Source organism: Natrix helvetica (genome assembly GCF_964273705.1).
Source record: "Natrix helvetica genome assembly, chromosome: 6".
NCBI classification, from domain to species: Eukaryota; Metazoa; Chordata; class Lepidosauria; order Squamata; family Natricidae; genus Natrix; species Natrix helvetica.
Genome location: NC_138553.1, coordinates 21,677,223 through 21,702,714, shown reverse-complemented (window position 1 = coordinate 21,702,714; position 25,492 = coordinate 21,677,223). Strand labels below are relative to the sequence as shown.

Genomic DNA, 25,492 nt, shown 5'->3' with positions numbered 1-25,492 from the left:
GCAGAGTGTGTTTTGTGAACTTAGCCAGTGTGTTTCCATTCGTTTTTCCTCCCAGGTTTTCTGGAAAGTGAGATGGGGGAGGAGATCCCGCCTGTCATATATGGGAAATATCCAGATACTCCACCACCACGAGAAATGATTGACTTAGAGGTAGGCTTTGCCTGTTTCTGGTTAGAGAAGCATGGTAGACAGTTGGGTTAACCCAACAGGAGATGACAATCCAAAATAACATTAAGTCGAGATCGTTATTAATAACATTAAGTCAAGAATCACTCAGAATAGTTTGTTCGATATAGAAAGTTTATAAATGCAACAGCTTATTCAATTTTTTAGTTCCTAATTGTAGCTCTGGCTTTGTCATGTTTCATCCTTCTTAAGTCTACTACTCTTCCTTTTTAAAAAAAAATATTTCATTTTACTATTCTACTATTCTATTGTTATTTCATGGTATGCTCTATGTTATAGTTACAAATAAAATTACTTATGGTTCTCATCTTCTCCAGCCAATATAGCCATGCTGGCAGAAGATTATGATACCAATAATCCAATATATTGTGAAGCCATAGATTGGGGATTGCTCTAACTAATACTTAAACCTGGGAGGGTAGGACTTGGGTAATCCAGTACTTTCTCAGTCTTGGCTAACTTAACAGCTAAGCAGGGTTGCACTTAGCTGGTGTTAGATAGGAGGAATACCAGGGTTATAGCCTATCCAGGGAAGGTATAAACACTTCTGAAAAAAACTCAATGTCAATGAAGTAACAAGTAATCACCGTTGATTCAAAGGAATATTTTCTTTTTTCCTGTTAGTCTAGGCAGACTATGATCAGTAGGGTTAATGGTTAAAGCTGAATTGAGAACAAAAAGTAAATGACTTGGAAGCTTGTTGCTTAACTAGCAGAGCTGTAAAAAAAACCATGTTAGAATCCCTCATTGTTTTACCTAACATAAACAGAAGATGATTTGCTGGATTTTCCGTTAGTTATTTCGCTATCTGCACTTAATTTATATCATTTGTGAATCATTCATACCCAGAAGTAGGGCTGAGATGTTAATATTCACTGCAAAATTGCCTAACATGCTGAGATGCATTTTGAAATGTTTGCTGTATAATAATCCATCTTTAGAATAATCTATTTTGTCAGCACTGAAGTGTGTGACAGAATGCTTGGACATAACAGTACTTCTGTTTCTCTCCGGCTATAAACAGACCGTCTTGGAGAAACTGGAATGTGAGTTGGAAGAAGCCAACCAGAACCTGCAGTCATTGAGGCAGAGCCTTCTAGAACTCACTGAACTCAAACATCTCCTGAAGAAAACCCAAGACTTCTTTGAGGTGACACAATTTTTGAATGCATTCTTGTAATTTCAGAATTTGGGTTCAGCTCAACCATCTGAGCCTTTTGAGGTAGTCCAGACAAGAAGCACACCTAGTAGTACTAGTTCTGCTTTATTGTAAAGTTACTGCCAACTGTCCGACTAGTGAATCCAAAATAAGCTCTCCGGAGTTTTAAATTCCCAAAAGTAAAATTTTATTGGATACACCATTTTGGTACTGAAGAAACAAAACCAGCTCTGGTTTTCCTGTGCAAATGCTTGCTTAGTTATACAAAACTATTCCTTTCTCCCACCCTTGGGTGATCACATTGTCCAGTTATGAAGCCTCCTTTTATTATGGGAACAGTCCATCTCTTTCTCAAGCACCTGCAGTGGTGACCTTGATGGTTGCCAGGCTCTCACAATCCCCGCACACATTCTCAGCATTTTATTTCCCGCTTTGCTCCCCCTACTTAATTGGCAAGTTGAAAAGTGGTAAGTTTGAAAGACGCAAAGTGGTTCAATCTTGACAGAATTAACAGAGTCTTGCAAGCCTTAAAGTACATCTCTCTCCTCTTAACTTTACAGTCCAAGAAACTAGGGAGAGTCCCTACTGAAACATATGTTATTCTACATGTTTTCAATGGGCTAAGCTTCCTCCTATTTGACTGTTGCCCTGACTGCAGCTCTTCCCTTGCCTCTCAAGGTCATTCCCACATATCATTACATCAGTCCCAGCAATGATTCTGGGAATTCTTACTGATCCCCCACCAAGTCTCAGCCAAGGTTGGCTATGTGTTGCTGTGCTAGTCCTCCATGGTAGATCAGGTTAGGGAACCAACTCTTCAGGAATATTAGAACTTACTTTTGGAAATAGGCTATAGTAACAGAACCTGGTAAAAATAGTCTGTACCTCCTTTTCCTGAGCCTGCCCAAGTCTTTCTAATATTATCTTACTTCCCAGAACATAAAAAATGCTTCCATCTTCTTTGATGACGTAATTGTTCTTGCCTATTTCCGCTGCTATCTCCCAGCTGGTTATGCCCCAATATTCCTTTCCTAATACAGTGGCCTTCAGATTTAAGCTTTTGTTTATCCACTGGTTAGCCTCTAATATTGCTGTGGTATCTGGAGAATGCTAGGATAGCCAAAGGTGTCCTAAAACCACAATCCTTATATATAAAAATGGTTCTCTGTGTGTGTGTGTGTGTTTGTGTGTGTAATGTTCCAGCATAACTCTGGAACATCTTGAACAATTTCAACCAAACTTGGTGCACAGATGACTTACTCTCTGGAAACAAATACTGTGGGGATAAGACCCCGCTAACACCCCTTGGAATGTGTGTTCTGTTAAGATACAGCCTGTTGTGCCTTAAAATGGCTTCTATTATACAGTGCAGTGGAGTCACCATGTTAACAGCTTCACAGTACTCCACAAGGGGGCTACCTCTGGTAAGGGGGAAAATCCACCATTAGAAATTACATTTGGTCCAGACATTTGTGAAACCTGGCAACGCCAGGTTAACAGCTAGTAAATAATAAAGAGGTCTTGAACTGGCTGAGTTTTGGAATTGGACTTTAGGTTAAGTCTTTCTCCTGCTTTCAGACTGAGACTAATTTGCCTGATGATTTCTTCAATGAAGATACTTCAGGGCTATTAGAATTGAGAAGTACTCCTGCAGCAGTTGCTGCGAAACTGGGGTGAGTATTGTTTCTTTTGTGTTGTATTTCCCCATATTTATGTCTTGGTGATGTAGCCCATAGTTCAAGCATCTCATTGAAGTGAACACACTTTCTCCTGGCTGGATGTAGCTGACGGTGAAGAATATTCTCCATTTAGCATATTTATTTATTTATCATCAAAATATTTTCCCTTTCTCCCGTAGCTGGGCTGAAGAGGCCTCCATGAGGCAGCAAATGATGCAATGTGGATCATATCCTTGTAATATAAGCTCCACCCCTGTCGCATATCTATTCCAGTGTTGCATGCATGTATGAAAGGGGCTGAGCTTATGTCGTGATTTCATCATTTTGCTGAAAGTCTTTAGTCGTATAGCTCCCTCTATAGAAATGATCACCTCTGCTTGGTACCCACGTACAAAATTCCAAAGTGCTACCATTTGAGACGAAAAAAAATGAGAACTGCATATAGGCTTATATATAGGCTTACAACTGCATAACCCTTACGTAGGCTTAGTTTAAAAAGATATGGGGGAACATCACAACTTCTTCCCCACAAAATATTTATTAATATCTAAAAAGTGACCCACTTACACATGTGAAGCTAAAGTTAACCTTGTCCTACCGCAGGGGTGTCAAACTCAATTTCATTGAGGGCCACATCAGGGCTGTGGTTGACCTCAGGGGGAGGCAGGAGTGAGTGTGGCCAACTGGGTGGGCTTGGCCACCTTGACACCATTCCCCAAACTGCTATCATGTTTTCAGGGACGCCACTCCCCAAACTGCTATCATCTGGGTAGACCAAGATAGCCCCGGGGGCTGGATCCGACCACATTGCGGGTTGGATGTGCGCTGTGGGCCTTGAGTTTGACCCGCCCTGTATTACTGCATCTCTGTCCTACTAATGTGACCATCACTCAATTGTAAAGTTCCTCAGAGCATGCCATCCTTTTGCTCCCAAAATTTTCCCATTTTGTTTTAGGATATTTCATACTATCTAAGAATGCTGGGAGTTATCAGTTAGTCAGTCATTTTATTTATATTTATAAAATAGTCCCAGCACATGCAGAAGGTGCCATGATGGAGAAGGCCAATCTAGGAACCGGTGGTAGGATTACAATTGGTCTAATTCAATAAACTAATTACTTCTACCAGAGTGTATTATACAGGGGTATTATGTTTGTTTTGCATTCCATAGATTCATAGCTGGTGTGATTAAAAGAGAGAGACTGGTGACTTTTGAACGTTTGCTGTGGAGAGCCTGCAGGGGAAACATCTACCTGAAGTTCAGTGAAATGGATACACCCTTGGAAGATCCTGTCACTGTAGGTACCAAGAGGTTTTTAATTTTGTTGCCTCAGATCTTTTACCTGGGATACAATGCCAGGAAATGGCTGGGATTGTATTTGGTTGCCTCTGTGATTATTTTGAAATAGTTTCTCCTTAAATCCTATTTCCTTTCCCAGAAAGAAGAGATGAAAAAGAATGTATTCATCATCTTCTATCAAGGGGAACAGCTGAGACAGAAAATCAAGAAGATTTGTGAAGGGTGAGAAAGAGCATTTTGACTGTAACTGAAATTAATGAATCTTGAGTTGGTTCAATTAATGAAACTTGAGTTGGCTTTCAGATTGATCTCAGTGGGATTTTAATGCCCACTGTTTTGTCTTGTCTTAGACAAGACCCAGCCTGGAAAATTCAAAGTGTAATTAAGTCCAGAGTTGGAACATGCTGATACAATCCAGGTTGCCTGTGTGAGATTTAAACCTTTACTCACAACTATCTGATAGAGACTTATCACTATTACAATTGCTTCTGGTTCTGTCGCTGAAATTGATATTGAACATGTCATCCCAAAGGTGTTTTTTAAAGAGGCAATTGGACTTTGTTCTTTCTTGAAGACGTTTCACTTCTCATCCAAGAAGCTTCCTCAGTTCTGATTGGGAATTTAGATAAGAAGTGCCAGAATTGAAGAAGCTCCTTGGATGAGAAGCGAAACTTCCTCAAGGAAAAAAGCACCTTTGGGTCAGCCATGACCTGGATGACGGAGAATCTCTATAGACATATTGAACATGCCCCATGGATTACAAATGTTTGGGGGTCAAGACAGCTCCTTAAAGAGCCAAAATGATATCGTCCATGTCCATATTGAAGTTAGAGGTCCTGCGAGATTTACAGTACCTTAGTAAATTTGAAGCGGCACATTTCTAAATCCAAACCAATTATTCATGGGCTTAGCGGACATGATGGCGAACCTATGACACGCGTGCCACAGGTGCATGTGGAGCCCTCTCTGGGGGCTCGTGAGCTGTCACCCCAGCTTAGTTCTACCACGCATGTGCGCGTGCATCCCTTCGTCCAGCTAATTTTTGACTCTTCGCTGTGCATGTGGGAGATGCATGCACATGTGCAGGGTTGGGGGGTGTCATGCGCACATGTGCAGGGGGCAAGGGAGCAGGGTGTGTGCGGTGTACTCCCCATGCCTCATTTTTGGTCCGAGGAGGCTTCAGGGAGGCCTACTAGGCCCATAACGGGGCTCAGGGATGGTCGTGCGCATGCACTGGGGGCACATTGTATTATGGATGTGGGCACGCACGGGCGTGATTTTGGCACACGGGGACAAAAAATTTAGCCATCACTGTCCTGTAGAAATTCAAGATTCAAGGTTGCTGCTAATGTTTCTGTCCCTTGTTTTTTATTTTACTGCACGTTGCTCTTAATTTTAACACTAGATAAAAATTAATGAGTGTTAAATTTTACCTACCAGATTTATTAAAATTGGAAGCAGAGCAAAAGATAAGCATTTCCCCCAAGCCTTCCCTCTTTCAGATGAGGATGCTGTAACACTAATAGGGGTTCTCCAGCAGATTTTATCAATTTCAAAACTCTCCAGTGAATGGTTCATGTGCTTTCCTAGATGAAGGTGTCATTAAAGTAAAAGTGACATTCTGACAAGGCAAAAGTGGCATGCGAAAGAACTGTGAAAAGATCAAAGCTATCGGGCTGAAACCTTGTCTGTGTCGGGGAGGAGGGAGGGAATTCGCTTGCATGGGCTCTTTTAAAGAGAGATATTTTTTTCAAGTACAATTTGAGAACTTAAAAGTTCAGTTTAAAAGATGGGGTGAGCATCTAAAGCTTTTCCTAAGGAAAACCTAATTAATGTGCTTCAGTTGACGATTTGATATGAATAGTTAATTGGTGAATTAACACTAGACACAACATTAACACAGAGATGGGGCCAGGGCCATCTGACAGTTATCAGCTGCCTTTGGAGTCGGAGATCAGTGGGGCAGAAGTACAGCTGGAGCCTGTTCCCAGTGTGCACATGCGCAGAGCTGCCATGAGAAGGGGACAGCTAAAGGACAAGGGTCGACTCAGGAGTAAAGCCACAGGTGGACGGTGAATGGCCCCTCCTATAAGGAATAAAGAGGAGTGAAAGAGGAGGGGAGTTTGCAGGAGACAATTAGTTCAATTCATCAGGGTGAAGATCTGTTCCTGACTTCTTGCCAATTAATTGCTGCTACAGCGTGGCGTTTAGAAGATATCAGCCTGGCAACTCTCCAAGCCTGATAAAGGTCTATAGTTGTGAAATCTCATGAAAGGCTGTTTGCCGGGACTTTGCTGGAGAGGAATTCCCTTTAACGTAAATAAGAGGGATTTTATCAGGGCAAGGGGTCTGCTTCATGATCTTAGGAAGCCTAGGTCAGAACAGTAAAAAGGTTTGCATGAGCTGTGGTAGCACAGCAGTTAGAATGTAATATTGCAAGCTAGTTCTGCCGACTGCTAGCAGTTCGATTCTAAACAGCTCAAAGTTGACTCAGCCTTGCATCCTTCCAAGGTCAATAAAATGAAGACCCAGATTTTGTGGGCATTATTCTGACTCTGTAAACCGTTTAGAGAGGGCTGCAAAGCACTGTGAAGTGATATATAAGTCTAAATGCTATTGCTATTGCAATATTTGCCCACCCTCCTGCAAATTTGATGGTGCTACTGGATAGGTAGCATTTCCTTCTTGCGATGAAGCACTCCCCCCACCCCCCCATCCCATGTTTAAGCTTTCCTAGTAATGGAAAATTCAGTCATTCTGTACAACATTGGAACAAATCAATTTGGCTATTAAAATCATCTACTCTAGAAATGATGTAAAAATAGATCTTAAACTCCAGTGGTCTGTGCAGCCACTGGTGACATTGTGACATTTCTGCCTTGCTCTCTCCTCTGGCCCACAGTTCCTGAAAAATAATAATGTTAATTAAAGTATTCAGACTTTCCCTTTCGATATAGATTATGGGGAAAGGTCGACAGGCAGATGGAACTGAAAGTGTAAATATTACCCCTTAACCCAGAACTTGACTTCACCAAGAGCAAAAGGGTAGTGAGGGAAGTAAAATATGCCTGCTTGTGAGTAAAATATGCTCAGAACACATAGATTCCAAACAGGAGTGGGCTTCAAAAATTTTAACAAGGGGTTTTCTGCTCAGTGGGCATGACCTAGTCAGCCTCATGGACCACGTGTGTGTGTGTACATGTCGGTTTTTCCCTCCCCAGGCTCCAGAGGCTTTCCTCAAGTCTCCGGAGGGTGAAAATGGTCTCCCCAGACTCCGGAGGCCCTCTGGAGCCCAGAAATGGGCCCCTTTCTGGCTTTCCCAAATTTCCAGTAGGCCTGTTTTACGCCCTCCTCAAGCCTCCGTGCGCGCCTTGCACTTACCTGCATCCAAAATAGGTCACATGGGGACTCCTGGGAGGTGAGGGGCAGGCCAACCAGGAGTGGGATTTGGGAGTTGCACAGAGCTGCACAGAATCTTAGCTAGAGGTTCTCCCAAACCCCCAGCAGCCCTGATTCCAAAAGTTTATACCATTGAAACCTGGTATATTTGTTCATTACAGATGAGAGACTAATAGGGTGGACAATTTGCAGGATCAATAAAAATGAAATGTCTAGCAAAAGCAAAGCATTTTATTGATTCTAATAGCACTCCCAATAGAATATCTCCCATTGTCTGGGAGCCCCACGGAGAAAGCCTTCTCCTGCATGGCAGGTAGATGAGTCTTTGAGAAGGATGACTCCAAAACATTTCTCCTAATGAACATAAATGGCCTGATAAGCTCCTAAAAGCCCTTAAGTCATTTAGCTAGTCAAGTCTTAAGCCATTCAAGACTTACTTTAGAAAGCAATTTTATCTTAAATTGTCCATTAAGCAGTTGGAAAGCAATGTAGAACTTCCATTGGGAAAGCCTATGGTATCTGCATACCTGGTACTGGTTCACAATCTAGCTACAGCCTTTTTTAAACAATTACAACTTTGACACCTATATTGTAAAGTGCATTTCAGCGGACACAGCGGCTGCAACCAGGTATTGTCTCTTCATTAGGTTCCGTGCCACTGTATATCCCTGTCCCGAATCAGCCGGAGAACGCCGAGAAATGGCTGCTGGCGTCAACACAAGGATTGAAGATCTCAACACAGTAGGTAGTCTTTAGCCTTGCTTAGAGTAATATCAGAGGTGGTATTCTACCAGTTTGAACGTAGCAGAAATCGCGGGTGGCCATGCCCAGCCGCCCCTCCTCTACGGCATCCCATTTAGGCCCCCTTTTTTGCCAAAAGTGCATGTGTGTAAGGCTGTGTGCATGCGCAGAGGTGGCACGTGTGAGCCAAGTGACCGCGGGCGCATGCACTCATATTTGCGAACCGGTAGGGAAGGTAAGTAAATACCACCCCTTAGCAACCGTCTTATTGAGCTTCCTGGTGAAATGGCGGTCTGCTACAGAGCTCCGTAGACTCTCGGGGCTCTCTAAGGGAGCAGGGGTGCTGCTGCCCCTCTTTCCACCATGGGGGGCCATGGTATCCTGCAACAGCTACCCTGGATCTTGCTACGACCCAAGTGGGGGTCCCCCAGGGTAGCGCGACGATAGAAAAGCTTGGGAAGTGAGCCGGTGAACAGCTGAGGGGAGAAGCCATTCGAGACGCCGTTTGAAATCGGCGCCGTTTGAAATCGCCGTTTGAAATCGACGGAGCGTGCCGGAGAGCGCTTTGTGAAACCGGAGGAGAGCTGAGGAGTGCTTGAGTGCTTGAATGGCTGCGCAAGGCTCGGGAAGGCTGGAAATGGCTGCTGAAGCGTGTGGGAACGCGCTGGGAACGCCGAACGCAAGGCTTGGGAAGGCTGGGAATGGCTGCTGTAGCGTGTGGGAACGCGCTGGGAACGCCGTACGCCGAATTCGCCGGCCTGCTATTGACCATGCAAACTGTGGGAGGCGCAGAAATTATGGAGGCTGAAAAGGAAGACCCGAGGCTGGTAGGAGTGGCGATGGGTTTTGGAATGGTGGTTTTTTGGGTGTTAAGAACAATGATGCAGGCCATGATAAGATACCGATGGCCTGGTAGGATGAGGGCTATGACGCAGGAGGCTATTCAGAGACTGGGGGGGGGGGTGCTTGAACCATCTACCCCCCTGCTGATTATTTATTACAACTTGTCCCTGCTTCCATTTGTGTGTGCCCTGGAGGACGTTCCCCCTTTCCTCTGTGACCCTATTGCCTGACCGACCATCTCCCCCTACCCATCATCAACAACAATAACAACAGTTTAACCACCCTCGCCACCCATCATTGTCCAGCATTGTCCAGCATTGTTTATTATTGACCATCATCGACCATCTACTAACCCCCACCATTGTCCATCACTGACCATACTACCCCACCGATTGTCATCTGACCAGCCTACTACCATCACCCCCCCTACCCAGGATTGGACAATTCTTTTTACACTGGAGCCCGGCCTTTTCAACTTCTTCAAACTATACTGGATCATGGTACTCGGCTGGAACATCCACAGCACAGTTCCTAGGCCCTGGCGAATCTCTCTTTAACATCATATGTACTTAAGAGCAGACCTCATCCTACTGCGGGAGTCCCCCCTCTCGCAGGTGTGGCCCTCCGCCCTTTCGAGGGCCCACCTTGATGACGGATTTATTAATCTCGAGAGGTGGAGGAAGCGGAGACTTAGGGGGTTTTTAGTTGACTGTTTTTTAAAATTTTGTAGGGGTTCTGGGGTGGGGGGGTTGGAGGGTCAGGTCAGGAGCGAGGACAGAGCCAGGTCGCCAGGTGTGGTCGCGAGCAGAGGGAGCGGAAGGGAGGAGGAGGGGGAGGATGTCGTTCCGGTGCAGGGCTTCTTGATTCCAACGGTCGTAGGGAGGGGCAGATACGAGGACAGATCAAAAACTCGCAGTCGGTTGGGAGACCGTGGGTGCTGATTACACCCGGTCGTTTGTACCAACCCCCGCGTTCTAGGTGGTCAGGAGCTCCAGGCCCAGGGCCTGAGGCTGTTGTTATGCAATGCGACGTCCGTCGTTAATAAGGCCCCCCTCATTCACGATCTAATTCTGGAGGGGGAGCCGGACCTCGCGGGAATAACGGAGACCTGGCTGGGCCACGAGGGAGGTTTACCCCCCGTGGAAATGTGCCCGCCAGGTTATCGTGCATTTCACCAGCCCCGGGCCCAGGGAAGGGGCGGTGGGGTAGCAGTGATTATTCGGGAGGACTTAGAGCCGAGGGAGTCCACTGTGCCACAGACGTCCGGATGTGAATCCCTTGTTGTGAAATGGGGCCCTGGGAGACAGTTGGGCCTGCTGATAGTATACCTGGCTCCTCGCTATACATCAGCGGCCCTGCCCGAACTCCTCGAGCTGGTCGCATCGGTGGCGGTTGAGACCCCCAAACTTTTAGTGATGGGGGACTTTAACCTGCCATCGGTGGGAGGAGCATCTGAGGGGGTTCGGGAGTTCATGGCCTCCATTACAGCCATGGACCTGACTCAACTGATTCAGAGCCCGACACACGAGGGAGGTCACACCCTGGACCTCGTTTTTGTCTCTGGCCAGTGGTTGAATGATCTGGGAGGAGAAGACTTAACCATCACTCCGCTGTCATGGTCAGACCACTCACTCCTCCGACTTGACTTCCCTGGAGCTACCCCCCGCTGCGGGGAGGCGGAACCGGAAAATACTAGATGGTTCCGCCCCAGGCACCTGATGGAACCAGATAGGTTCCAGATGGAGCTTGGGCCACCTCCTGTAGCCCTGACCCGCCCTCGGGTAGAGGACCTGGTGGTCGCGTGGAACAACGCGACTACCGGGGCCTTGAACCGGGTGGCGCCTTTGCGGCCTCTCCGGCGGCAACGATCCACCCTGGCCCCTTGGTTTACCGAGGAGCTAAGGGTGATGAAGCGCCGCAAGAGATGCCTAGAGAGTCGTTGGAGATCCTCCCATTCCGAATTTGACCGAACACAGGTACGAGCCCATTTAAGGACGTACCTTGTGGCATTGAGAGCGGCCAAACGCTCTCATTGCATCCGCGGAGAACCGCCCTGCCGCCCTGTTTCGGGTGTCCCGCTCCCTTCTGTTTCAGAGGCCGCGGGAGGCCCCTTTACAGAGTAGGGCAGAGGAATTTGGGAAATACCTGCAGGATAAAATCGCTCAAATCCGGAAGGACTGGGTCCCTTTCAGTGGCCCAGTGGAGACGTCCGTGGCGAGTCTTGAGAAACCAACCTGGGAAGAGTTTGATTTGGTTGCCATCGAGGATTTGGACAGAGTGCGTGGACGACTGAGACCTACCACATGTTTGCTGGACCCGTGTCCCTCCTGGCTTGTACTGGCATCCTGGGAGGTTACACGCGACTGGCTCCAGGGCCTAGTGAACGCTTCGCTGGGCGAGGGGTCTCTTCCAGCCGCCTTGAAAGAGGCGGTGGTGAGACCCTTGCTCAAGAAGCCTTCCCTGGACCCTATGGAGCTGGCCAATTATCGTCCTGTCTCCAACCTTCCCTTTTTGGCGAAGGTTGTAGAGAGTGTGGTAGCTTATCAGTTTCCACGACATCTGGAGGAAAATGATTATCTAGACCCGCGCCAGTCCGGCTTTCGCCCCGGGCACAGCACGGAGACGGCCTTGGTCACGTTGGTGGATGATCTCTGGAGGGCCAGAGATAGGGGTTGTTCCTCTATCCTGGTCCTATTAGATCTCTCGGCGGCTTTTGATACCATCGACCATGGTATCCTGTTGCACCGACTGGAGGGGTTGGGGGTCGGGGGCACCGTTCTACGGTGGTTCGGCTCCTACCTCTCCGGCCGGACGCAACGTGTGTTGACAGGGGAGCAGAGGTCGACTCTAAGCCCCCTTATCTGTGGGGTGCCGCAGGGGTCGGTCCTCTCGCCGCTCCTGTTCAACACATATATGAAGCCGCTGGGTGAGATCATCCGTGGTTTTGGGGTGGGATATCATCTGTACGCTGATGATACTCAGCTGTACATTTCCACCCCGAACCACCCCAACGAAGCCGTCGAAGTGATGTCCCGGTGTGTGGAAGCCGTACGGGTCTGGATGGATGACAACCGACTCAGGCTCAACCCTTCCAAGACAGAGTGGCTGTGGCTGCCGGCCCCCCGGTTCAACCAGTTAATTCCATCTCTGGCCATCGGGGGCGTACAACTTGCCCCGGTGGAGCGGGCGCGCAATTTGGGCGTCCTCCTGGATGCCCGGCTGTCCATGGATGACCATGTGACGGCCGTGGCAAGGGGGGCGTTCCACCAGGTTCGCCTGGTGCGCCAATTGCGCCCCCTATTGGACCGGGATGCCTTGCGCACAGTCACTCATGCGCTGGTGACGTCTCGCCTGGACTACTGCAACGCTCTCTACATGGGGCTTCCCTTGAAATGCACTCGGAGACTACAGTTGGTCCAGAACGCGGCCGCGCGGGTAATAATGGGGAGTACAAGGTACTCCCATGTGACACCTTTCCTGCGCGAGCTGCACTGGCTACCTGTGGTCTACCGGGTGCGTTTCAAGGTCTTGATAACGATCTTTAAAGCGCTCCATGGCTCAGGACCTAGATACCTGCGGGATCGTATCCTGCCCCATACATCCCTGCGACCAATCCGCTCGCACAGAGAGGGACTCCTCCAGGTGCCGTCCGCCAGACAATGTTGGGGGGCGGTGTCTAGGAGTAGAGCCTTCTCTGTAGCGGGCCCAGCCCTGTGGAATGACCTTCCCCCGGATATTAGGACTACCTCTGACCTCCGCGCCTTTCGGATAAAGCTCAAGACCCACCTATTCCAAATAGCTGGCCTGGCTCAACCATAGTTCGCTCACTCTGCTCCTGACGGGTTTTTTAATTTTAATTCTGGGGTTTTTAGATTTTACTGTGTTTTAATTGTCTCTATTTATCTGCCTCCCTTCTCCATGTCCATGTACATGTATTTGTTTATTGTGTATGTGTTGTCTATTTTATATTTTATGTGTTTTCTTGTACGCCGCCCCGAGTCCTTCGGGAGAGGGTGCAGCTAAGAAATAAATATTATTATTATTATTATTATTATTATTATTATTATTAGTAGTAGTAGTAGTAGTAGTAGTAGTAGTAGTAGTAAGATGGAGTGTGCCTTAGGTCAGCATGGGCCAATCCTTAGCAGCTATTGGAGCGCTGGCAGAAGTGGACAGTATGTAGTTCAGATATGTGTCCTAGTATCCTTCTTACGGTGCCAGTCAGCAAGCAGATGGGTCTAGAGACCATCCGCTGTGTTTCTTATAAGGCTTCAGAGCCACATTACTTAGGGCACTATGGGAGATTTAAATGGCAGCTGCTAATAAAAATAAAAATAAAAATAAAACACCACTGTGGTTGCCATCAGGACTAATAGCAGATAGACACCGCTCCTCCGCGAGCTGCACTGGCTGCCTGTGGTCTTTCGAGTGCGTTTCAAGGTGTTAATTACCATCTTTAAAGCGCTCCATGGCTCAGGACCTAGGTACTTGCGGGATCGCATCCTACCACACACTTCCCTGCGACCGATTCGCTCTCACAGGGAAGGACTCCTCCGGGTGCCGTCCACTAAGCAATGCCAACGGGCGGCGCCTAGGAGTAGAGCCTTCTCTGTGATGGGCCCAACCCTCTGGAATGACCTCCCCCCCCGATATCAGAACCACCACCGACTTCCGCTCCTTTCGACAAAAACTGAAGACTCACCTGTTCCGTTTAGCCGGCCTGGCCCATTTATAGTTTTATTCTACCTCCTGGCAGATATTTTAATTGGGTATTTTTAGGGTATTTAAATATTGCTTTTAACTACTTTACTTCAGATATGTACAGTTTCTTATTGCCTCCTCTTTGTGTTTGTATTTTCTATTTATTGATGTGTTTTTATTTGACTGTACACCGCCCCGAGTCCCTTTGGGGAGAGGGGGCGGTATAAAAATCTAAATAAAAGTAAAGTAAAGTAAGTAAGAACAATAGGTGGGCAAAGTGTAAAAGCTGCTGATATGGGATGGGAGTGAAATGTAAGAAGCTTGAAAATTAGTCAAATGGTCCCAAAAATGGGGTAGAGCAGTAGTGTTAAACTGGCAGCCTGCGAGCCAGATGCGTCATGCGTAGGCCACGCCCACCCCAGCTCCCCAAAGGGAAAAAGGTCTTGGCAACATGACACCCGTGGGGCAGAGCAAATATACACTACAAATCTAAGCCAGTTCTTTCATCATACACATGTGTCTGTCTGGAACTGTCAGAATTCCTCAACCAGGAAGGGCATTCTGCAGGCTGACTGGGGAATTTTAATGCAGTAGTTGTAGCCCATACATTTGTTGAGTTCCTCGTCTAAACTTTTGCCCCTACTTACAGGTGATCATCCAAACAGAGTCCCATCGACAGGGGCTGTTGAAGGAAGCATCTGCGAACCTGTGGGCCTGGGGAATCAAAGTGAAGAAAATGAAAGCCATCTACCACATCTTGAATTCTTGCAACATTGATGTCACTCAACAGTGTGTCATTGCAGAGATCTGGTTCCCTGTGGTAGATACCCAGAGGATAAAAATAGCACTAAATCAAGGAATGGTAAGGAGAATTCTGTCATTCTTAGCAAGCAATATTTACTCAACTGAGTGCCCTGAATCTGTGGCAGGGTACTTACTTTGCCTGCAGAAACTAGATAAAATTACTAATAATGAATTATTACTGGGTCAGTAATCAAGGAGAAAACAATACTGTCATCAAGGAACTACCAAGAAAAAAACCACATCTAACAGGAAACAATAACAGAGTTGGAAGGGACCTTGGAAGCCATCTAGTCCAACCCCCTGCTCACGCAGGAGACCTGTACTAGGGATTCAAACCCCCGAACTGCCAACCTTTCTGATCGACAAGCTCAGTGTCTTAGCCACTGAGCCACCTAGTCACAAAGGAAGTTTAACAGAGTTGGAAGGGACCTTGCAGGTCATCTAGTCCAACCCCCTGCCCATCTGCCTCTACCTAGGATTGAACCCACAACCTCCTGATTGTGAGGCGAGAGCTCCACCTCTCCACCAAAGCTGGCAAGGCAAGCTCCTGTATATAAACTGGGAGCAAACCCCACACTCTCCAGCACTGAAGATATTCCCTTGTTGGATAAGGAGAGCAAACAACCAATCTCAGAGAGCACCAAGGAATCCACAATTCAAATACAAGTATTCTAGATTGTTGTTGTAAGTCTACTGCTGTGTTTAGCTTTTGTCTGTTTATTTTATTTATTATTTATTTATTTTATTTCATCAAGCCTGAATTAGAGAACAGATATAAGTACTGTATAAACACGATTATGAATACATGATTATGAATATGTGAAATGGATACAAATACAAGGGAATATTAGGACAGGGACTGGGGCTGGTGTGCTTATGCACAGCCCTTAAAGACATCTTAGGAATGGGGTGGGGTCGACGGTAGACAGTCTAAGGTTAAGGTTTATGGGGTTTGCGGAAGGAACCACTGAGTCAGGTAGTGCATTCCAGGCATTGACCACTCTTTTGCTGAAGTCGTATTTTCTGCAATCAAGTTTGGAGTGGTTTACCTTAAGTTTGTATCTATTGTCTACTCGTGTGTTGTTGTGGTTGAAACTGAAGTATTTATTGACAAGTAGGACATTGTAGCAGATGATTTTATGTACCACGCTTAGGTCGGATCGAAGACGGCGAAGTTCTAAGTTGTCTAAGCCCAAAATTTCAACTCTGGTGGTATAAAGTATTCTGTTGTGAGCAGAGGAGTGGAGGAATCTTCTCATGAAGTATCTCTGGACTCGTTCGATTGTATTTATGTCTGATATGCAGTGCGGGTTCCATACAGATGAGCTGTATTCAAGAATAGGTCTAGCAAAGGTTTTATATGCCCTAGGTTGCAATACAATATTACCAGAGAAGAAGCTTCGCAAGATTAGGTTAACAATTCTTAATGCCTTTTTTGGCAATGCTGTTACAGTGAGCTCTGGCACTTTGATCATTAGAAAAGAATATTCCCAGGTCCTTAACAGAGTGGGGGCCGTCTATGAGGTCATATCCACCCAGCTTGTATTTTGTGTTCTGAATTATTATTATTATTTTTGGCCAATGTGTAAGACGGAGTATTTGTTGGTTGAGATTTGAAGTTGCCAATTGTTTGACCATTCTGACACATAGTCAAAGTCTTTTTGTAGGGTAGCAGCCTTGTCGGTGGTATTGAATAGTTTTACATCATCAGCAAAGAGAACGCAGTTGCTTAGATTATGATCACAAAGGTCATTTATGTAAATGTTATTTCTTTTACGTAAAAGTTTTGTGTCTTTCTTTTAGCCTGCCTTTGACCAATTCTGACAATTTTTGATATTTGCTAATGTTTATTAAACATCAAACTAGCTAAATTGCTTGACATGTGAGTGGCTTGTGTATTTGCTTGGCTCTAGATAGAGAGATTCTGAGACAGTGTGTTGGACACAAATTAAACTAGAAATAGCCCGCAGTTGTTTTCCAACAGTGGGAAAGAATCCACAAATTCTCACTGACAGCTCCCTAAAGACTTTTCTTTCCATTATTCTTTGGTAGAGTCTACAGATGTGAGTACAATATACAGCCAATTTTAACACTATACTGTAAATGTATTTATTTATTTAACTGTTTTGGTAACCTAAGACCCAATCTGTTGAGATTCTAGGCAGTAGACCAGTGTTTTTCAACCCTTGGCAACTTTAAGCTGTGTGGATTTCAACACTCAGAATTCCCTAGCCAGCATGGTGGCTGAGTAATTCTGGGAATTGAAGTCCATACAGCTTAAAGTTGTCAAGGTTGAGAAACACATTGCAATAGACTTACAGGAACATAGAGTTAGAAGAAACCATGGATGTACTCACTGCCTAATTCTAATCATTGTTGACTTGATCTCAGGAACGAAGCGGTTCTACAATCAACCCCATCCTGACTGCTATACAGACCAAGTTGGAACCTCCTACCTTTAACCGAACCAATAAATTCACTGCTGGATTCCAGGCCATTGTAGATGCTTATGGTGTTGGGAATTATAGGGAGATTAACCCAGGTATATGGGACTCTGATTTATTTTTGATCCCTTTTTTTTAAGATAGCAGGTTTTCAGTGACTTTATTCACTGCTGTTTATTTCTTTTATGCCAAATGTATTCACATGCTAATGATCATTTGGCACCTTTGGGGTAGATTGTTGACATATTTGGCCTTAGAAGAGAGAGTCAACCTATTCTCCAAAGCACCTGAAGGCAGGACAAGAAGCAATGGGTGGAAACTAATCAAGGGGAGAAGCAACCTAGAACTAAGGAGAAATTTCCTGAGAGTTAGGACAATTAATCAGTGGAACAGCTTGCCTCCAGAAGTTTTGAATGCTCCAACACTGGAAATCTTTAAGAAGATGTTGGATAGCCATTTGTTTGAAACGGTATAGGGTTTCCTGCCTAGGCAGGGGGTTGGACTAGAAGACCTCCAAGGTCTCTTCCAACTCTGTGATTCTATTCTATCCTAATGGTTAAGGCACCAAGCTAGAAAGCAAGAGATCGTGAGTTCATGTCCTGCCTTAGCCATGAAAGCCAGGTGGGTGACCTTGGGCCAGTGACTCTCTCTCTCAGTCCAACCCATTTCCCAGGGTTGTTGTTCTGGAGGGGAATAGGAGGAAAGTGTGTTGGATATGTTTGCTGCCTTGAGTTGTTTGTTAAAATAAAGGTAAGAAATAAACAATAAACAAAATATTGCCGCCTAAAATACTGCTCCTCTTACAATATACATCCAATATATATCACAGGTAGAACTCAGACCAAGCCTAGATGAAATTCAGAATAAGGCATTGAAACTTTACATCTTTAAAGGTCACTATAAATAACCAATATAAGAATAGACTGCCTGGAAGCATATTAAGGATTTTTTGTCTTTTTTGTTTCTATAATTGTCAGAGGCAAGGGTTTTTTTTTAATAGAGATTTTTGAGGATTAAAATTTTAAAAAGATTGAGAAGTTTTGATCTAAAAAAGAGACACATCCATAAATCTATTAAGTCCAGATCCTAAAATTATATAATGTTTTATCTAAAAACATTCAATTCCAGATATTCAGTACAATTGCTCATGTTCTATTTTACAGAAGATAATTATCATTGCCACTTATAATTCATTCTCTACTTGGGGTACTTCAACCCAAAAGTAAACTTGGTTTTAAATTAACAGCATTTCATTATTTTAGGTGTATATGTATATGTAAATATGTATGTGTATATGAGTATACATATATATGGAAAACAAGCATAATCTACTGTATAACAGTGCCATCTGTTGATTCCAACTGAGAAGGCACGTTTTTAAATTTTTCATTGAAACCCAGTGCATTAGTTTCTGTTCAAGTTTTGGTTTAAAGATGGGTTGGTCCTTACTTAAGTTAGCAGGTTTATCTCTTATTCCCAATTGTAGTCAAATATGTACCTTCTGGCATCAATAGATAAGGAAAAGTGTCCATTGCTTCTCAGAAATTTGGGAAACAAACTTTCAGTGTCAGGTAAAAAGGTTCTCTGACCCATACGTTGAATTTGGAGGCTCCAAAAATTCCTTGCCACTCAAAAAAACCCAAAGTTGTTTGTGAACTGGTTTAGAATTCCTTGCTTTTGGGGGGGGCTGGAAATAAAATTTGTCCCTTCCACTAAATTAGTTGAGCAGAGAAATGTTTTTTTTTAAATTCCTAACTCTTCTGGAGTAATCCTTAACAGCAAGACTAGGCAGTCTGTGCCTCCAACTAAACTGGATTTCAGTTCTCCTAATTTCCAACTACAGAAACAAATATCCCAAAGGTCCTTTTTCAAGAGGCACTTGGACTTTCTGGTTTTTCTTTGAAGACGTTTCACTTCTTATCCAGGAAGCTTCTTCAGAGAGCTAAAGAGCTGAAAAAGTTTCTTGGATGAGAAGTGAAACATCTTCAAAGAAAAACCAGAAAGTCGAGTTGCCTCTTGAAAAAGCATCTTTGGGACAACCATGACCTGGATGACTGAGAATCTCTATAGACATTTACACAAATAATGATTTTTCAGATTAAATCAAACTTGTGTATTAGGTAAGGAGTTGGCCTAGAAATCAGGAGGCTATAATGTCTAGTCCAGAGGTGGTATTCAGCAGGTTCTGACCAGTTCTGGAGGACCAGTAGCGGAAACTTTGAGTAGTACGGAGAACCGGTAAATATCACCTCTGACTGGCCCTGCCCCCATCTATTCTCTTCCTCACGAGTCCCAGCTGATCAGGAGGAAATGGGGATTTTGCAGTATCCTTCCCCTAGAATGGGATGGGAATGGAGATTTTACAGTATCCTTCCCCTACCACGCCCACCAAGCCACGCCCACAGAACGGGTAGTAAAAGAATTTGAATCCCACCACTGGTCTAGTCCCACTTTAGGCATGAAAAACCCGATGAGTGACCTTGGTCCAGTCACTCTCTCTCAATCCAACTCCATGAGGTGCTTATTGTGGGGAAAATAGGAGGAGGAAGGAGTATCGATACGTTATCCAATTTGAGTTGAATATGACCAAAAAGAAAGGGCAGGATAACAATTACAAAAATTAGAGGAATCCATTTTTTAAAAAATGTTCTCTCACTGAAACATCAATTGATTTGCAATGTGTACCATGTTTCCCCGATATAAGAACTTGGCCTTATTTTCAGCGTGGTCACCTCATGGCTGCTGTTGTGTTGCAATGTTTTCAGGGAGGGCTTATTTTAGCACATGCACTAAAATGCCTGATTGGGCTCATTATCCGGGGAGGTCTTATTTTCGGGGAAACTAGGGTACATGTTTAACAAGCGATGTGACAGATTTTTTTCTTTCCTACAGCTCCCTTCACTATCATTACCTTCCCTTTTTTGTTTGCGGTGATGTTTGGCGATTGTGGTCATGGTACAGTCATGTTGGCCTTTGCGCTGTGGATGATCAGCAATGAAAAGTACTTTTTAGCTCAGAAAAATGATAGTGAGGTAAGTGACTTAAGAAGATATCTCAACGCTCATAGCAAGCAGCACGGTTTCTTTTTTTAAATTATTATTTATTACCGGTATATTCTACTCTGCCCAATCTCTGAAATTTGTGGGGTAGATTACAAAGTTATTTAAAGCATCAAGTTTCTTAAAATGTATTTAAAAATATTACAAAAAAATACAGGAAAAAAACAGTTAAGCAATGACAGGAAGACGATCAACCAGTTATTGGTGGTTATCAACCAGTTGATTTCAAAGGAAAGGTATTATTTATTAAATTTTATGGGCCACAAATCTCACTACCCAAAGTGACTTAAAATATGGGCAATATAAAACTGAGAACAATCCTCTAGAAATGCTGAGAAATATCTTTACCCAGAACTGAAAAGATGTAAAAGGGCCAGTCATACTTCCTGGAGAGGCATTTCATAATCAGAGTCCCATATCTCAGCAGGATTTCTTCTTGGTCACCCATCTTACGTCTTGTGATGAGAAGAAGGTTCTGAATGTGACTTGGGTGGTCTGCTACCGATTTACATGGGTTCAGGAGAACCCTTAGCTAATGTTATGGCCGGTTTGGAGAACCTCCAAATCTCACCTCTGGCTGGCCCTGCCCATCTCTCCCCTCCCCTCCCCCTCTCCTCCCAAGAGTCTCCATTTTGGATGCGAGGTAAGTGCAGGGCCCACATGGAGGCTCAGGGAGGGGGAAATGGGCCTCCCAGAAGTTCAGGAAAGCTGGAAATGTTCATTTTTGCTCTCCAGAAGGCCTCCGGAGCTCAAGGGAGGAAGTTTTTGCCCTCCCAGAGATTCGAGCAAAGTCTCTGGAGCCTGGTGCAGGAGGCCAACTAGGCCACGCCCACCACACCCACGCCTACCCAGCAACCAGGCAGAGAACCCTATGCTGAAATGTTTGAAGCCCATCCCTGAGGTGATTTGTTTCTTTCCAAAGCAGTAAACAACAGGTAAACAATAGGTGAAGAATTGTCTCTTCAACCTTGTGCCTTCACAGCTAGCAGGATCAGTATTGTGAATTGATGTCCCACATTTCTAGCAGACGCCAAATGGAGAAGAGTGTCGTTAATGAGGTTGCAGTAAACTTTGTTCTTGATCATCCCTTGTTTATATATATAATATTCTTGTGCAGATTTGGAACATCTTTTTCAGTGGACGCTACTTGATCCTGCTCATGAGTATCTTCTCCATTTACACTGGCTTTATTTACAACGATTGCTTCTCCAAATCATTCAACATATTTGGATCTTCCTGGCGTGTCCGCCCCATGTACAACAATGGTGGATGGACGTAAGTGGTACAAACAATGCTTGATCATTGCAGAACGTAGCAGCGGTATGCTCAGTTTGCTCTTTTGTTTCACAATCTCTTTCTGAATTTATCCCTAATTATCTCTAGTGCAACATTTCATATTTCATAAAAGTCTTCAATCAGCAGCTGACTATGATTAAAAGCAAACAGGAAACAGTAATTACTGGAAGCTTCCCTTAGTTTGATTCAGAAAAGGCATGCCTGTAAAATATTTTTTTCTGAGCCAATTCTAAACTTTTGATTCTGTCAAGCTCATCATAGAAGCCAAGTAGATTTCTCAAATTATTCATAACCTGTAACCCTGAAATGCTTTTCTATGGATGTGGTGCTAGGAATTGTAGGTCCCCAAGAGATCTGACCATGCTAATATTTAGCCAACTGAAAATTACTTGCATGCTTAATATAATCTCCAGGACATCTGGTGTCCATATTCAGATGCAATGGAGATTTATTTTACATGATCTCTAGAATATTCACTTTTAACCACCAAGGTGACAAAAACATATAAATTGAGACCTACCATGTTGTACCTTCTGCATCTGACTACATTGAGGAACATACTACATCAGGGGTGTCAAACTCAAGGCCCAGGGGTAGGATCTGGCATGCGGGGTGCTTAGATCTGGCTCATGGGGCCACCCTAGAAACAGCGAAGGACCAGCCCATGGTGCCTCTGCCACTGAAAACGAAGCTTGGGGGGGGCGCTGCAGGTAGCCCTCCCGAGCTGTTTTTACTTGCAGAGGGTTGCAGGAGGCCGTCCTAGCTGAAAACTGAGCTCGGGAGCCCATTTTCACTGGCAGAGTGCTTGGGCCACAACATGCGCCTCCGACAGTGATGTGGAGCTGACCATGCCCAGCCTCGCCACGCCCACCCCAGCCCCCCGAGATCAAACACAACCCTGATGTGGCCCTCAATGAAATTGTGTTTGACACCCCTCTTTTCTTGTAATGAGTTATAGAGAAGAGTTCTTAAAGTCGTCATACTCTAAACTTCATCAACCTCACTTAGGGAATGGCATCAACACAGAACCAAGTAGGATAGTTTATACAGTAATAGATAATACTGAAGATGTGAAGAGTGACTTTGGGCCCATTGAAGAAAGAGTAAACATGGGATAAGAAAGAATGTACACAAATTATTTAAGCTGTTTAGTACAAAAAGTCACATGTAACCTGAGCTGTCCGCATAGAAACTGCACAGCCAATGTTTTGGAGTTCTGTGTGTTTATATTCTTTTTCTTGTGTTATTCATTGTGAGAAAAGGTATCTCGCATCTCAGTGACAACCTAATAATTTAACATTTTTCATCCATAGGGACGATATTGTTCATGAGAGTGGTGTTCTACAGTTAGATCCAAAAATAAAAGGTGTCTATTCTGGAAACCCTTATCCTTTTGGAATTGATCCGGTAATTAGAAATAATTATTTGTCAATTAATAGGAAGAGAGAGATGAGGGATGAATGGTTGGGACTCCAATTTCGAAGGAAGAAGTCAGCAAAGACAGGGCTCCTTCAAAAGGATTTTAAGAGCCAAGACAGTTACTGTCTCCACTGTCTTTTTTTTTTTTTACTACAGATGTGTAAACAATTAAATTGCTACAGAAAAAGTAGGAAAACTCTTTGCATATTGACATTTTTTTGAAAAAAAATGGAACAAAAAAAGTCGTGTCATCAGGCTTTCTTCCAAAAACTCAATATAAATGCCCCATTAAAGGTATCTGAAAAAAAGCATGCAAAAATAATAATAAATCAATCAATCTAAATTAAGCTGCAACATCAGGAGGTTTAGCCCTTACAATGCTGGAAATATTCAGTGCTTGTCTTCCAGCCTCCATAGGTAGCATTTCTGACATTGGTACCTCTGATTATGGGAAAAGACAAAAGGCTATAAGACGGGGATTGTTAATGTATGACCGTAGGGCCCTGGGGTCCCCCAAGATCCTCTCAGGGGTATGTCAAATTGAAATTATTTACCAGCCTATGCTGAAAAATAATACAATATTAAAGCCCCATCATTAGTGGTAGTAGCAATGAATGCTTCAATTTTAATTTTTGATATGGTAGATATTGATAGATATAACCCATACAACCAAACCACTTTTGGGATCCTCCATAATCTTTAAAAGTGGGATAGGATAGAGAGAGGGGAGAGGGAGAGGGAGAGGGAGAGGGAGAGGGAGAAGGGAGAGGGAGAGGGAGAGGGAGAGGAGAGAGAGAGAGAGAGAGAGAGAGAGAGAGAGAGAGAGAGAGAGAGAGAGAGTGAGTCACGGGATATCAGTGCAAATGGCCTGCAGATGGCAGCATTGATGGCTTATCATCTTCCAAACTGATTCCAGTATCCATCATAGAATGATAGAGTGGACTTGGCTATGCCTCCTCTTATTATAGAAAATAGCCCTGACTACAACACAGATTGTCTTTCAGCTGGTTCATTCTTAAAGGTAAAGGTTCCCCTCGCACATATGTGATAGTCGTTCCTGACTCTAGGGGGCGGTGCTCATCTCCATTTCAAAGCTGAAGAGCCAGCATTGTGGTGAACTTTGGTTGAGATGCATTTTTATTTAAGTAGAGTTGATTGGCTTAAAGGTATAAATGGGAAAATCATTAGCCTCTGAAAATGATATTCTCATAGACTTACTCCTAACTTGCTGCTTTTCTCCATGGAGAATATACACAGTTTCATGTTTGTAGCCTACAGCATTCCTGGAAAAGCTTCACTGTTTTTATTGGGGGGGGGGGGTTGTTCAAATAGAAGCAGATGTATCTGTGTTGTTTTAATAATACAAAAATCTTTAATGTGTCCTTTTTAAATAAACTTATAACAATTGAAGAGGGACGTGGTGGCTCAGTGGCTAAGATGCTGAGCTTGCTGATCAGAAAGGTCAGCAGTTCGGCGGTTCGAATCCCCAGTGCTGCGTAACGGAGTGAACTCCCACTTGTCCCAGCTTCTGCCAATCTAGCAGTTTGAAAGCATGTAAACATGCAAGTAGAAAAATGGGGACCACCTTTGGTGGGAAGGTAATAGCGTTCTGTGTACCTTCGGCATTTAGTTATGCCGGCCAGATGACCACAGAGACGTCTTTGGATAGCGCTGGCTCTTCGGCTTAGGAATGGAGATGATCCCCACCACCTAGAGTCGGGAATGACTAGCACATATGTGCGAGGGGAACTTTTACCTTTACCTATACCAATTGAACTATGCAGGTTAATTAGGTTCCAATTGTTCACCCTGATTTTCAGTTTCCTTTCTCCCTGTGTTTCCCCAATGGTAACAAGGAAGCAACTATTTTAGCTTATTATTTCACTTGTCTTTTATTCTTTGCTTTCCTTATCTATTTCTTTCAGATTTGGAATATTGCCATCAATAAACTAACTTTCTTGAACTCGTACAAAATGAAAATGTCTATCATCATGGGAATCGTACACATGGTTTTTGGGGTGGTACTTAGCCTCTTCAATCATATGTAAGTATTAGTGACTTTACAGGTACAGCAAATGTTTGGATGATATTCTACTGTTCCTGTCCCAATCCACTCCATCTAGATGTCAGAGTGATTGACTACTCTTAGTCTTCCACATACTAATCTTTATGTTTCCCTACTCCTTCTTTTAGACTTGTTTTTTTATATATCTTCCTATACATACATGCACATACACGCATACACAAAGTTTTCATATTTTTTAGACCCCGATATACAATACAATACATTAGCAGAGTTGGAAGGGACCTTGGAGGTCTTTTAGTCCCATCCCCTGCCTAGGCAGGAAACCCTATACCGTTTCAGGCAAATGGCTATCCAACATCTTCTTAAAGACTTCCAGTGTTGGGGCATTCACAACTTCTGGAGGCAATTTCTGTTCCACTGATTAATTGTTCAAACT

General features: G+C 44.2%; 1 protein-coding gene across 1 annotated transcript in view; it reads left to right on the top strand.

Moving 5' to 3' along the window:
* ATP6V0A4 (ATPase H+ transporting V0 subunit a4) overlaps window positions 1-25,492 on the top strand; it is a 51,785-nt gene that overhangs the window by 10,819 nt on the left and 15,474 nt on the right. Inside the window, exons 4-15 of the mRNA XM_081957159.1 lie at window positions 56-150; window positions 1,211-1,336; window positions 2,924-3,018; window positions 4,196-4,322; window positions 4,464-4,546; window positions 8,371-8,464; window positions 14,658-14,870; window positions 17,204-17,354; window positions 20,149-20,288; window positions 21,433-21,590; window positions 22,925-23,018; window positions 24,956-25,074. Of these exons, the coding sequence (XP_081813285.1) occupies window positions 56-150; window positions 1,211-1,336; window positions 2,924-3,018; window positions 4,196-4,322; window positions 4,464-4,546; window positions 8,371-8,464; window positions 14,658-14,870; window positions 17,204-17,354; window positions 20,149-20,288; window positions 21,433-21,590; window positions 22,925-23,018; window positions 24,956-25,074 (1,495 nt within the window). The remainder of the gene's footprint in view (window positions 1-55; window positions 151-1,210; window positions 1,337-2,923; window positions 3,019-4,195; window positions 4,323-4,463; window positions 4,547-8,370; window positions 8,465-14,657; window positions 14,871-17,203; window positions 17,355-20,148; window positions 20,289-21,432; window positions 21,591-22,924; window positions 23,019-24,955; window positions 25,075-25,492) is intronic.